Source organism: Trachypithecus francoisi, unplaced genomic scaffold (genome assembly GCF_009764315.1).
Source record: "Trachypithecus francoisi isolate TF-2019V2 unplaced genomic scaffold, Tfra_2.0 Lachesis_group11, whole genome shotgun sequence".
Lineage (NCBI taxonomy): Eukaryota > Metazoa > Chordata > Mammalia > Primates > Cercopithecidae > Trachypithecus > Trachypithecus francoisi.
Window position 1 is genome coordinate 1,352,116 of NW_022681456.1, and position 14,228 is coordinate 1,366,343.

Consider the following 14,228-nt stretch of genomic DNA (forward strand, 5'->3'; position numbering starts at 1 on the left):
ACCGTGGCCCCAGGGGCACTGGAATTTGAGCATACAATGCTGTGGAATCTTGGGGGGGCGGTGGGTCTGTGGGGCAGGGCTGGCGGGTGCCTCCTACCTAACACGAGTTTGTGCTCAGGGGGCTGTGCCCCCAATCTCAGGCTAGGCATCCTGGGAGGGGCCGTCTGGGGGGCTGGAGTGGGAGGGTGGGAACTACTTCCTAGTTTGCCAGGAGCACCCCAACAGAACAAGCCTTGCAGGTTTGGGAGCCGCCAGCCTTCGGGTAGACACAGGTAGAAGTGGCCACCTGCCCCAGCGGCCTCCTAAGCCCACCAGGTGCCCTCGCCCAGCCCTGACCCGTCCTGTGCTCCCAGCGGGGGCAGAGGCGCAGCTGTGGGGAGGCCTGAGCCTGCAGCGAAGAGGCGGCAAGCAGCTCACCAGGCAGCTCAGGTCCATCTGGGAGGGGTGGCTGATTCCCGGCTAGGGCTTGGAAATGTCCACCCAGGTAATAGGGTGGCGGTGGCGGCAAGGCAGGCTTGTTAGCTAAGGGGAGGAGGGGTTAACCAGGCCCGGAGCATGGTCCTGGGGCAAAGACCCCCGAGCCAGCACCTCAGGGCAAATGTGGCGGCCCCTCCCTGCCCCTCCTCCCTGCCCCAGGCCTCTACCCTGACCCACTCCCACCCACAGCGGGTAGGGGGATGCCTGCTGTGTGATGGCTACTGGGGTGGGGGCCCAGACCCCGCCCTCCGGGTGTCCTCCTCCCCGCCTCCTGCCCTCAGTACCTACAGAGCCTGTGGATCCCACGCAGGCGGGGGGGCGTCTGATCCTGGGAACCTGCTACCTGCCCCCCTCCACGCCCACCCGCTGCCTGGTCCTCCCTCTGCTGTCGCCACGGAGACCGCTGTCTCCAGGGCAACGGAGGCTGTGGCGGGCGGGTGCTGCAGCAGCAGCAGGGTGAACCTTCCAGAAGGCCACTGGGGAAGGGGAGGGGCTGCTGGGAGGAGGGAGGAGGCGGGAGGGGCCGCCGGGAGCTCTAGGGTGCCCAACCCACGGCAGCCGCCCCCTGGCTGATGATAGTTTCTGGAGCTGCCTAGGAGAGGCGGCCCCTCTCCTGCTCTTGCCATGGGCTGGGCCATTACCAAAGACGGGGACACAAAGGCCAGAGGCAGAGCCCTGCCCGGGGGCACCAGCAGGAAGTGGGCTCCCGCAGCCCCTGACTCTGATGCAGACGCCCAGGCCCACTCCGATGCCTGTTGTCAGGCACAACGCGTATCTGTTTCCAGCCTCAAGGGGGCGCAATGCACACAGCACAGAATTCCCTTTGACGGCTTTTAGGGAGTTGATGGTTTTTACGGAGTTGTTTATGGAGTGCAGCCACTGTCCTCAGGCTCTGGGTTGCACTGATTGGTTGTAACAGCTTCTCCCGTCCAGGGCACCCTGGCTGGCGGGTGCATCTGTGGCCCTGTTGTGCCATGGGGGTGGTGCCTGGGCCCGACCTCCATACTCATCTGTGACCCAACCTGCACGGGGCCTGGGGGTGGGGAGAGCAGGTGTCATCAGCCCCATTTTACAGATGAGGAAACTAAGGCTCAGAGAGTGTGGATAACCTGTTCACAGTCACATAGCACACGGTCAGTGATGGAGCCGTGGTCTGGTCCCAACAACCATGTCTGACCCACTTGGCCATGCGGGGTTCCCCTGCACCAGCCTCCTCTGGGGGCTGACCCTCGGTTGGAGTGACCCCCTTGCTCCAGCCTCTTCCCCAGGGACACTGCCAGATCTCCTGAGTCTGTCTGTCTGAGCAACTGGGGAGAGGCCGAGACCATGGGACCCCATCCCACTGCCCACAGGGGAGGACGGGATTGTGAGGAGGATAAATAGCAAACACCTGAACGCATACATGAATCTCAGGTGGTCATTACGTCCTGAATAGTAAGAACTGCTCTACTCGACCCTAACAGCCAACAATTACCAGCACTGCCCAACCACGCCCACGTCACGGGTGCCACGTCCCTCAGGCACGGCGAGGCTGGGGTGGTCCCTGCTGGAGGGTGCCTGGCAGGTGCTCACAGACGACGGAGGGCTAACCTTATGAAGCAGGTGCTCTTATTACTCCCAGTTTACAGATGAGGACACTGAGGCACAGGGAGTTCAGACATCTATCCTCAGTCACACAGCCCAGGCTGCTGGCGAGGACACCGAGGCACAGGGAGTTGGGACATCTATCCTCAGTCACACAGCCCAGGCTGCTGGCGAGGACACCAAGGCACAGGGAGTTCGGACATCTATCCTCAGTCACACAGCCCACGCTGCTGGCTACTCCCAGTTTACAGATGAGGACACCGAGGCACAGGGAGTTCAGACATCTATCCTCAGTCACACAGCCCAGGCTGCTGGCGAGGACACCGAGGCACAGGGAGTTGGGACATCTATCCTCAGTCACACAGCCCAGGCTGCTGGCTACAGGGCCTCCACGTGTGACCACCGTGCTAGGCGGGGGTGAGGGACGGGCTGCAGGGCTGATGAAATGGGTGCTCGGGGAACATCCCGGGGGGACACGGAAGGAGCTGTCCAGGTGATGCGTGGGGCGGTGTTCACGTGCTCACGGTGGTGGGGACAGCAAGTGCAAAGGCCCTTAGGCAGGGAAACGCACAGTGTAGAGGAGCCAGTGGGACAGAGTCAAGGGGCGGGACGGAGAAGGAGGTGGGCCAGGTCGCGTGGAGCCCTTGGGGCTGACATGAGGAGGGGACTTGCCTATTACTGCAGGGTCCACAGGGGAAGCCGGGCTCCACACCCTGCCCAGACCACCCTGTCCTGTCCTTGCCATCCTGTCCCACCCAGACGGTGCCCAGGAGGGCCCAAATCCCAGAGGCGGGTGCCCAGGAGGCTCACAGCCACTGCATGACAGAAGTTCCATCCTGCATGCGTCTGACCCACCCACCCTGCGCCCACAGCCAGGGCAAGCGTCCCACTGGATCTGCTGCCAACAAGGAGGCAAACTCACGCATGCGCAAAGTGTCCCTGGAACCCCCAGGAAGACAGTGTGTCAGGGAACACCCTGCTGTCCCCCCAGATCCTCTCCAGCCTTCCCCCTTCCCGTCCCCCCAGATCCTCTCCAGCCTTCCCCCTTCCCGTGCCCCCAGATCCTCTCCAGCCTTCCTCCTTCCCGTGCCCCCAGATCCTCTCCAGCCTTCCCCCTTCCCGTCCCCCCCAGATCCTCTCCAGCCTTCCCCCTTCCCGTCCCCCCAGATCCTCTCCAGCCTTCCCCCTTCCCGTCCCCCCAGATCCTCTCCAGCCTTCCCCCTTCCCGTCCCCCCAAGATCCTGTCCAGCCTTCCCCCTTCCCATCCCCCACTAAGATCCTCTCCAGCCTTCCCCCTTCCTGTCCCTGAGCCATCGGAAGCACCTCCGCTGATCTTATGGCAGCCTGTCCTCACTGACCCCATTGTACAGACAGGGAGACTGAGGCCTGACACTTAGTCGGGTCGCACAGCCCACGTCCAAGAGAAACATCTCTGGAGCCATGAAGATGGCTGTCAGAAGGGGATCGCAGAGCAAGGGACACTCAGACTTCTCTCACGGCGAAATCAGGCCGTGGTCTAACCTTCCTGCCTGTCTTGCTTTTGGCTGGGGGTGCTCACCTGAAGCTCTGGGAGCAGCTGCAGGGGACACCCTGGCCCCAGCCAGGGCGATGACAAGGTCCTGAGGGCCAGGAACCCAGAGGCCACCGGCAGAGGCCAGGATATGGAGGGCAGCTGCCACCTGGTGCCATCTGGCCCAGCATCCCACAACCTCAGCAATACCCCGCCCCCGCCCCACCCCACCTCGCGCAGAAGATCAAGGGAGCTGCCACTGTGCCTTGGGGGCGGCGATGACAGCCACAGGCTGTGATGCTGAGAGGAGAAATGGAACAGAAACTTTAGAGCACAGTTTGTCAAAATCTGCCACCACACAACTGCCACCCAGGACCCAGAACCCAAGACACTCTCCCAGCAAGTCCGGGAAGTTCCGGCCAGAACCAGGCTGCAGGCCAGCCTGGCTGAACCAGGTGAATAGACGGTGGCTCCGGCACAAGACACTCCAGATAGCGTGTGAAGCGGAGATGGCATGGCCCACGGGCAGCACGGTGCCACTGTGCAAAATAAGTCACCGAGAACCGCGTCCCATCCGTGCTCAGGACCCAGGGGCGGGGAAGGCAGACGCCTGTGGAGACCCTGGGCTGCTCGGTGTATGTTGTACTCGAAACACAGGAAGACAAAAAATTCAGGCCCACAAGGACGCACAGCCCTGCTGAGGACCCCCGGGGGGACAGTGCGCTCTTTTGTTCCCACCGAGGGCTCCTGAAAGCCCGGCTCCCGCCGCCCAGTAGTCTGAATCCCGGCCTTGTTCACGTGCTAATGGGGGGCGCTCTGGGGCGGGCCCTCCCCTCCAGCCGCGGCTCCAGCCCTGTTGGGTGCAGCTCTGTCTGCAGGAGCGGGTCCCTGAGACAAAGGAGCCCTTCTCCTCCCTGGCGCCCAGACCTGAATATCAGTCAGCTCCGGGAGCCCCTCTGGAGAGGGGGCGGTGGAGGTGTCCCCCCTCCCGCCCAGATCCCGGCCTCCCCATCCCTCCCCGAGGAGAAGCCGCCCGCCCCTGGGCCTGAGCTCGGCCCGCGGTTCCCCCGAGGGCCAGCAGAGGCCGCCCCGCACCGCCAGTGTGAGCAGGAGGCTGAGGCAGGACGGAGGCTCCATGCCAGGCCAGGCCGGGCAAGGCGGGACGCCGGAGGGGGCTCCAGGCAGTCCAGGCAGGGGGCTGCCTGCAGAGTCCTCCCTCTCCGGCTGGACACCGGGGCCCACTCACTGCCCCCAGCCAGGCAGGGGAGCCACATCCTCCGCTCGGTGCTGTTACAGGGTGCGGGGCGGGTGACTCCCGGAGTGCCAGGAGAGACCGAGGCGCAAGTACCAGCCTAGAGGAGGGCGCCTGACCCACTCTTTCCGAGCAGGCGGGCAGGTGGGTGCCAAGAAACTTCCAAACCGCACTGGGTCTGATCAGCCAACATGGCTCGGCCGGGGTCCATCCTCCTGAGTGTGTGGGCACCACCTGGAGTCTTCCCTTGGCATTGGCCCAGTCCCTTCTGCAGCACCCTTGGACCCGGAAGGCCGGCCTGGGTTCACCTCCCTCCAGAGCTGGAAACACCGTGTCCCCAGGGTGTGCTTCTCAGTGGGGGATCTGGGAGACCCCCAGCTACAAACGGGTCTTGAGGAGGTGGGGAGGCACCCCAAGTTCACAGGCTGCCTGGCTGGAAGTCACTGTGGGGACCTGCAGGCATCTGGGCACGGGCAGCAGGGACAGTGGCCAGCACCCTCCCAGATGGCTTCGGGGCCTGGGGCAAACGGTGGCCAAACCGGCTTCCCATCCAGACCCCCTGGCCAAGTCCTGCCAACCACAGGGGCTGCGGGTGCCACCCAAGTGGCCCCTCCAAATGCCTCGACTGCCCGAAATCCACCTGCGCTGACTTGCTTGGACCCCAAGGTTTTGGAGCTCCTGAATGTCCACTGCGCTGGGCGAGGGGCCCTGTCAAGACCCCACTGGGAGACTGTCCGCGGACGAGGGCCGGGCCGAACACTTGTGCGGGGCAGGGAGGCCTCGGCTCCTGGCCCGACTCCCTGGGTAAGAGTGCAGTGAAGGCAGCGGTGAGGAGCCTCAGAAGGAACCGCTGAACCCAGCCCGAGTCCACCGGGCCGCCCCAGCCGGGGGGCACTGACCCCACGACGTCTGCTCTAAATCTTCCGGGTCCACAGGAGACGCAAGTCCCGGCTGCGGAACAGGGGAGGGGGCTGTGGGAAGAGGCCACGTCGCTGCCCCCAGGCAGGGTTCCCAAGCTGAGCTGCGGCCAGCGGCCAGGTGTGGGGTGAGGAAGCCTCTCCCCGCGCCCCTGGCTCAGTACTGTACCAGGGCCAGGCAGGGCCAGCCTGGCCGACCTGGGGTGGAGGGGAAGGAGGCTGGAGGCCAGGTCCTTGCCCAGTGGTGAGCTGGGGGCCGGCTTCCCTGTGCCCCCAACACCCTCAACCGAGCAAACTCAGAGGCTCAAGGCTTTCGGGACGCCCCCACTCCGCAGCCCCTGCCCTTCCTGGCTTTGTAGGTGCGTGCTCCTGCCCCCACCACTCCCACCCGGAACGCACGCAGCGCGCAGGGCACGGAGCGGCCGCGATGCCTGCTCTCGCCCACCCTGGCTGCTCTGGGGCTGCTGCAAGCCAGGGACCCGGGCTCCGGGTGGGCGACCCCCTCACAAACTCCACGGGCTCCTGAGGCTGCGGCGCGCTCCGAGCGCACGGAGCCGGGACAGCAGCCGGCGCCTTCCTAGGACTCGCGTGCGCTCGCCCGGCCGCTCAGCCCGCGCCCCAGCCTCAGTCTCCCCACCCAGGAAATGGGTCCAGGGCGCCCGGGCTCCCGCGCGACGCCGACGCGCACTGCTGGGGTCTTCCCGGTCCCCGCCACCCGGCCCGCGGAGACCCCCGACTCCCGCCCAGGAGCTCCGCGCCCGTCCCGGCCCCGCGCCCTCGGCCGCGCGCTCACCACTCCCAGGCTGAGGTCTTCGGCGCGCGGCGCGGGCGCAGCGCAGCCCTCGCGGGTCCCCAGCGCCAGCAGCAGCAGCAGCGGCAGCGGCAGCGGCTGGAGCCCGGGCCCTGGGGGCGGCGGGGGCGGCGGGCCGGGTCCCCGGGCTGCGCGGCGCCGCATGGCGCTCACATGGGCCCGCGGGCGGCGTGCAGGGTCCCGCGCCCTCCGCTCGGCGCTCCGCAGACCAGAGCCCTCCGCTCTCCGCGGCGCCCCCGCCGGACTGAGCCCAGCGCGGCAGCCTCAAGCGGCGGGGCGGGGCCATGCAAATGTATGCTAACGAGGCCCGCCGCCTTAAAGGGCCCGCGCCGCCGTGGACGCTGCGACCCCCGTCCCGCCCCGCCGTGTCCACGAGAGGACCGGGTCCGCGGCATCACAGGGAAGGCGTTTCCCCGAGTGTCTCGAGACGGTCCTGGGGCGGCGGGGACGCGCGGGGTGGCCGCGGGGGCAGGGGTCCGGGGCGCCTGCGGGGAGCTGACCCTGACTTCCCTCTCCGGCCGCGCTCCCGGCCCCACCCCCCACGGCACCCGAGGCCCGGGTTCAGAACCGGGTTCAGGCCCCGGAGCCGTCGCCGCAGCGCAGCGGGTGGGCGCTTGGTGGAGCCCGCGGACCGCGGGAGAGGGAGGGTGGGGGCTGTGGGACCGCGGGGGACTGGAGGGCGAGGGCGGTTGTTGCGGGGCTGGGGTCCTCGGGAGGCTCTGCAGTCCCTGAAGGCCTGGGAGGGACAATGTTAACTTGTAACGTTTGCTGGAGCTCAGCGTGTGCCTGGACATGCCCAGGGGTTACCTGAATAATTTCATTTACTTACAACCTTTATGAGATGAAAACTATGATTTCCATTTTGCAGACAAAGAAACTGAGGCCCAGAGAAATGAAGTAACTTATGGGAGGTCCTGGAGCGGGCAAGTGGCAGAGCCAGGGTCAGAGCCCAAGCAGGTGCTGGTGTGGATTGAACTCGTGCAAGCTGCGTACAGGCTGGCCCCGGAGTGGGAGATCTTGGGAGAGGGCCGGGGGTGAGGTTCAAGTGTAACCCTAGCCTTTATTCAGCTTCTCCTCGTGCTGGACAGCATGGCTTCCCCTCCTTCCCAAGCCCTTCTGCTCCGCCACCCCAAATCACAGCTGTTACTGTTAGGACTGAGGTCACATTCTACGGACAGGGAAACTGAGGCTTGGCTCCTTTTACCAGAACTGGTCTTAAGGGAGTGGTGCCCCCCCACTCCTGTGCGAGTCGACCCCCACCCCACGCCTTCCCTGGGTGCTCTGGCCAATCCTGTCCCTGCTGCCCTCAAAGCCTCCCTGGCCCTGTCTGAACAGGGAGAGTCCACACCTGCTTCAGCTGACCTTGGTTCAGACTGATGGAGATCACCTGTAGGAGGAACCCTGGCATGTGGGGACTTTCACAGCGCATCCCAGATTTTTTTTTTCTTTTTTCTTTCTTTCCTTTCTTTCCTTTTTATCTTTCTTTCTTTCTTTTTCTCTTTTCTTTTCTTTTTTCTCTGTTGCCCAGGCTGGAGTGCAGTGGCAGGATCTCGGCTCACTGCAACCTCTGCCTCCTAAATTCAAATGATTCTCCTGCCTCAGCCTCCTGAATAGATGGGATTCCAAGTGTGCACAACTGTGCCCGGCTAATTTTTGTATTTTTAGTAGAGACGGAGTTTTACCATGTTGGCTAGGCTGGTCTTGAACTCCTGACCTCAGGTGATTCATCCACCTCGGCCTCCCGAAGTGCTGGGATTACAGGAGTGAGCCACCACGCCTGGCCTCATCCGGGATTTTGACCAAGTACATCAGGACAACCTTGTTTCCAGAGCAGAGACCCAGCCAAAGCGGCTGTAGTCGAGGAAAGGAAGCGTGTGCGGCTCAGGAACGGTGGTGTCCCAGCGTGTGCTAAAGTCAGGCAGGGCCGGACCAAGTCACACAGCAACAGCATCAGAATGCGATTTCTCTCACTCCATCTCTGTGTAGGGCAAAGACGGCCCAGGGCAGCTCCCGTCATCCTTCCCGTGCAGCAGGCCCAGCCAGAGACAGACGCATTCTCAACCAACGGTCTCAAGGCCACCTCTTTCTGGATTCTGGGTCAGGAACTGGATTGTGGGGCCAGGGGCAGGGAAGTGAGTTGCAGCCCTGGGCCGGACGGGATTCTCTACAGGAAGTCAGAGGTGCTGAAGTCAGAGGAAGAGAGGGTGGATGGCAGGCAAAGCCGGGTCAAGGGCTCAGAAGAGGCGACGCGGCCACCACCCCCACTGCGTCACTGGGCTGGTACGCATCTGAGACTTGCAACAGGACGCTGTCAACGGGCTGTGGCTCGGTGCTGGCAAGAGGCTTAACCGCGGGGCTTGCCGGCAGTGAAGGGAGATGGCTTGTTTATGGGCGACAGTGGCTTGGGGTGTACAAATGTGAGAAGGGGCCTTATAGGCAGGCCACAGTTCTCCCCCGAAAGGCCTGGTGGCGGCTGGTGACCTGGAGATGCTTCGTTAGACATCGGGAACGTGGCCTTCCTCAAAGCAGCTGCGTGGCACCATGGCTGCTGTGTTCCCTTCAAGCCTGCCACCCGATTCAGACATCTGAAAGCAGCTGAGATCCAAGCCTCACAAGAAATCGCTCTTCCTCCATCAGCTCTGCAACGCTGAAAAATCATGACTGGGCATGGTGGCTCACACCTGTAATCCCAGCACTTTGGGAGGCCGAGGCTGGTGGATCGCTTGAGCTCAGGAGTTTGAGACCAGCCTGGCTAATATGGCGAAACCCATGTTTCTACTAAAAATACAAAAAATAGCCGTGCGTGGTGGGGTGTGCCCGCAGGTGCGTGGTGGGGTGCACCCGCAGGTGCGTGGTGGGGTGTGCCTGCAGTCCCAGCTACTTGGGAGGCTGAGGTGGAAGGATCGCTTAAGCACAGGAATTCCAGCGAGACAGAGCGAGACCCTGCCAAGAAAAATAAAGAGAAAGAGAAAAAGAGAGAAAGAAAAAGGAGGGAGGGAAGGAGGAAGGGAGGAAGGAAGGGAGGGATGGGAAAAATCACATATTATCATGTGCGGAGGAGGGTGTGGGGGGTGGGCACTCGGGCTCCTGGTACAGCCCCTCGGGAGGGCCACCAGGTAGCAGCTATCATGATTCAAGAAGCGCATGTTCTGCGGCCAGCGTTCTTGGTGTCTGCTCTGGAGTGACACTCCCTCCTTTGCACGGGAAGGCTAAGGCAAGCATGGTGTTGCAGTGTGATTTGTAATAGGAAAGAATTTGGAAACTGCCCACGTGCCCATCCGTGGCCGACTGGCTGATCCAGCGCCATGTGTCCTGCTGGCTGTGGCCAAGGGCGTGGGTAGAGGCTGGAGTCCCACCTGCACCCTGTTGATGGATCCATGGCCCCACAGTGGGGCCATAGCCCGCGAGGAATCAGGCACCTTTCCAAGACCCACGAAGCTGCTGTGTCAGCTGGTGGCTGCCCTGGGCTGACCACACCGGGACAAGTCCCAAAGACAGAACACTGCCTTGAAGCCAGGAAGAAGGGATTTGATCCAAGTGTATCAGCAGGGCCACTCAGACATATTGTTGGATTTTTTTCTTTTTTGAGATGGAGTTTTGCTCTGTCACCCAGGCTGGAGTGCAGTGGCGTGATCTCAGCTCACTGCAATCTCCGCCTTCCAGATTCAAGCAATTCTCCTGCCTCAGACTTCCAAGTAGCTGGAATTACAGGCACACGCCACCACGCCCCGCTACTTTTTATATTTTTAGTCGAGATGGGGTTTCACCATGTTGACCAGGCTGGTCTCAAATGCCACACCTGACTTCAGGTGATTCACCCACCTCGGCCTCCCAAAGTGCTGGGATTACAGGCGTGAACCACTGTGCCCAGCCTCAGACATATTGTTGAGCAAATTAAACAATTTATGAGAAACAAGAAAAGCAGAAAGCAGAAAAGACCCACAATAACCATCTACTGTATTTATGTTTACCACGCACACACACACACATTGCCTCACATCTTCTGAGCCCCTTGATCCAGCCTTGCCTGCTATCCATCTCCCTTACCCTGTAATTTCCTTTAGAAAAGCCACCTTTGTCCCTGGCCAGAGCCCAGGCTTTATTGACGCTACCCCACACCTGGACCATTAAACCTAGGCTGGGCCCATCAGCTCATATCTTGCCCCTGGCTGAAGACTCAGGTAGCGATGTCTGTGGACCATGAAGATAGGCCAATGACAGTTGGGCACTATTGTTGGGGCTCTGTGGGGCACACACTTGGGGCTCCTAGTTGTGACATGAAGGTTCTAGGAAAGCCAGAGGTGCCCAGCCCTGGAATGTAGCCATCTGGGTGCAGACACTCTGATGGGCAGCCCCCAGGTGGCCCTGCCCACGGTCGCTCCTGTGGGGACCCAGGACCTTTGAGTCAGGCAGTGAGGAGGGGGTGCTGTGCCCCTGGTTGTATCGCTCATGGTGAATTCCATTCAAGGCTCTTTGTGTGTAAGTGACAGGAAGCCCAATGCAGAGAGGCCTGAGCACAAAACACTGTGTTTGGCTTATGTCACCCATTTCAGAGATGGGCCCTCCCTGGACCCTATGCCAGCCCCAGCCTGGTTGGTCTTCTCCTCAGCCCAGCGTCTTTGTAGTCCTGGTTCCACGTCCTCATGCACTGGTACCTGGCTTCCCTGCTGCCATGAACACCACCAGTGGAGTTCCTCAACCCCTTGTTGTTGACTTTTGAATGTTTATTAATTCATTAATTTTTGAGATGGAGTCTCACTCTGTCGCCCAGGCTGGAGTGCAGTGGCACGATCTCTGCTCACTGCAGCCTCCGCCCCACTGGTTCAAGTGATTCTCCTGCCTCAGCCTCCCGAGTAGCTGGGATTACAGGCGCCTGCCACCACGTGCAGCTAATTTTTGTATTTTTAGTAGATACGGGGTTTCACCGTGTTGGCCAGGCTGGTCTCAATCTCCTTATCTCAAGTGATCTGCCCACCTCAGCCTCCCACAGTGCTGGGCTCACAGGTATAAGCCACTGTGCTGGGCCCACATTCTGTGCATTCCCCCCTGGCGGGCGCCTGGGCTGCCTTCGCACTTCCGTGGTGAACATGCTACACCCCTTCCTGGCTGCGCCCCCTTCCTGGGAGACGATACTCTTCTCTTTCTCAGCACCTCTTTGGCAGCATTTCAGCCCTAAATCAGTCCGTTCTCACACCGCTGCAAACAACTACCTGAGACTGAGTAATTTATAAAGAAAAGAGGTTTAACTGACCCACAGTTCCACAGGCTGTACAGGAAGCATGGCTCGGGAGACCTCAGGAAACTCTCAAGGTGGAAGGTGAAGGGGACGCAGGTATGTCTCACGTGGCCAGAGCAGGAGAGAGAGCGAAGAGGGAAGTGCTACACACTTTTACACAACCAGATCTCGTGAGAACTCACTACCGTGAGAGCAGCAAGGGGGAAATCTGCCCGCGTGAACCCATCACTTCCCATGGCCCCTCCTCCAGCACACGGGGCTTACATTTCAACGTGAGATTTGGGCGGCGCCACAGAACCAAACCACTTCAACCCCACGCACTGTAGCCCCGCATGGGTGGGTTCTGGGCCCCCTGCTCTCAGCGTCCCCCCTGGCTGGCCTCCATCACTAGAGCTGTACTCACCAGCTCCTCGTTGCTGGCCGAGCGCTGCCTGGGTGTGTCCACTCCAACCCAGAGCAGGTGCCCAGGCAGCTCAGGCGCCCTGGACATCCCAGGGTGAGCCGCAGGCCGGGCACTCACACCAGAGTCCAAGCCCAGCTGCCTCTCTGCAGGCTCTCCACCTAGAAGACTGGGTGCCATTATTTACTTATTTCAGGACGGCCGAATATGTCTTTATCCCAGAAGCGCTCATTCCGAACAATAAAGAGAAAACAAAATTAATCTCTTCTCGAATTTATTAAAGTTAACAAATATTGCCTTTGTAAAATTTTCAAATTCCTTAATTTCAGCTATTTGTTGCAGAGGAAATAATCTACCGTCACTTCGTATGGATTTGGGGAAATTAGCTTTGACCCAGCCTGGGAAACTCTGCGGCCCAGGGGCCACGGGAGGCAGTGCCCACTGGGCGCTCTGCAGATGACGCTGCATGCCCTGTCACCCACCTGCGTGCAACTGAGGTCGGCTTCTGAGGCCTCACTGCACCTGAGGTGCTCTCCCAGTGGACCCATGGGCTGTGGTGTGTGAGCAGGTTGGGCCGGTGGGTGGAGGCCTAGGCAGCTCAGCCACACCCCGGCAGGCCGGGGGCAGGTTTCCTTGCAGCAGACTCAGGCAGAACAGAACACAGAACACAGGTGTTCCTAGTTGACATATTTTTGTTTTTTTCAGATGGAGTCTTGCTGTCGCCCAGGCTGGAGTGCAGTGGTTTGATCTCGGCTCACTTCAAGCTCCGCCTCCGGGTTCAAGCGATTCTCCTGCCTCAGCCTCCAGAGTGGCATGCACCATCACGCCCGGCTGATTTTTGTGTTTTTAGTAGAGATGGGGTTTTGCTATGTTGTCCAGGCTGGTCTTGAACTCCTGACCTCAGGTGATCCACCCACCTCGTCCCCACAAAGTGCTGGGATTACAGGTGTGAGCCACTGCACCCAGCCCCAGATGACATGTTTTGAGGTACAGTTTTGTGTGTGTGTGTTGTTTATTTTTTATTTTTATTTATAATATAAAAATACAGAACACTTCATGAATTTTTGTGTCATCCTTGTGCAGAGGCCATGCTAATCTCTATGTCGTTCCAGTTTTAGTATAGGTGCTGCTGAAGTGAGCAGTCTGTTGTTTTTTTAAAAATAAAGTTCTAAATTTTTAGAAGTTAAATTTACAGAAAAACTATAAATATAGGAAAGTTCCCACGTATCTTTTTATTTTTTATTTTTGAGATGGAGTTTTGCTCTTACTGCCCAGGCTGGAGTGCAATGGCACAATCTTGGCTCACCACAACCTCCACCTCCTGGGTTCAAGCGATTCTTCTGTCTCAGCCTCCTGAGTAGCTGGGATTACAGGCATGTGCCACCACGCCCAGCTAATTTTGTATTTTTAGTAGAGACGGGGTTTCTCCATGTTGGTCAGGATGGTCTCGAACTCCTGACCTCAGGTGATCCGCCCACCTCGGCCTCCCAGAGTGTTGAGATTACAGGTGTGAGCCACTGCGCCCGGCCCCATGTATCTTTTTTAAAAGTAAATATTATTGTGTGCATTTAAGGTGTACATCGTGATGTTGTAGGGTATGTATATGCAGTAAATTGGTGACCACAGCGGAACGGGTGAGTTTTGCATCATCTCACAGGCACCTGTCTTCCTCCCACAGTCAGAGCAGCCATGATCCATGCATTAGCAAATGCCTGGAACTTAATTATTCTCTGTAGCCCTCAGGTGCACACAAGCCCGTTTGAAGGGGCTCACCCTGTCGCCCACTGTTTTATTCTGTCTTTATATATTTGATCCCCACCTTTTTATTTATTTATTTTTTTGAGACAGCTTCTTGCTGTCTTGCCCAGGCTAGAGTGCAGTGGTACGACCACGGCTCACTGTAGCCTTGACCTCCCGGGCTCAAGCAATCCTCCCGCCTCAGCCTCCCAGATAGCTGGGACCACAGGTGCACACCACCACACTGAGCTAATTTTTTTTTTTTTTTTTTTTTTTGAGACGGAGTCTCGCTCTGTCGCCCAGG

At 60.0% G+C, this 14,228-nt stretch overlaps 1 protein-coding gene and 1 non-coding gene across 3 annotated transcripts in view; both read right to left on the reverse strand.

Moving 5' to 3' along the window:
* Nucleotides 1-11,861, reverse strand: part of MMP17 (matrix metallopeptidase 17) — a 31,768-nt gene extending 19,907 nt beyond the window's left edge. The window contains exon 1 of one of the 2 annotated variants that reach the window (XM_033220081.1): nucleotides 11,807-11,861. Coding sequence is in view for 1 of the 2 variants with exons in the window: in XM_033220080.1 (XP_033075971.1) it covers nucleotides 6,534-6,695 (162 nt within the window). In the remaining variant the exon portion in view is untranslated. Of the gene's footprint in view, nucleotides 1-6,533; nucleotides 9,229-11,806 lie in introns of those variants that run through there. The other variant, XM_033220080.1, reaches the window with a different exon arrangement.
* A 1,364-nt stretch (nucleotides 11,862-13,225) lies between these two features.
* Nucleotides 13,226-13,329, reverse strand: LOC117091153. The gene has a single exon (XR_004440274.1). It is a non-coding gene; the product is annotated as a U6 spliceosomal RNA (small nuclear RNA).
* Nucleotides 13,330-14,228: the final 899 nt, after the last annotated feature.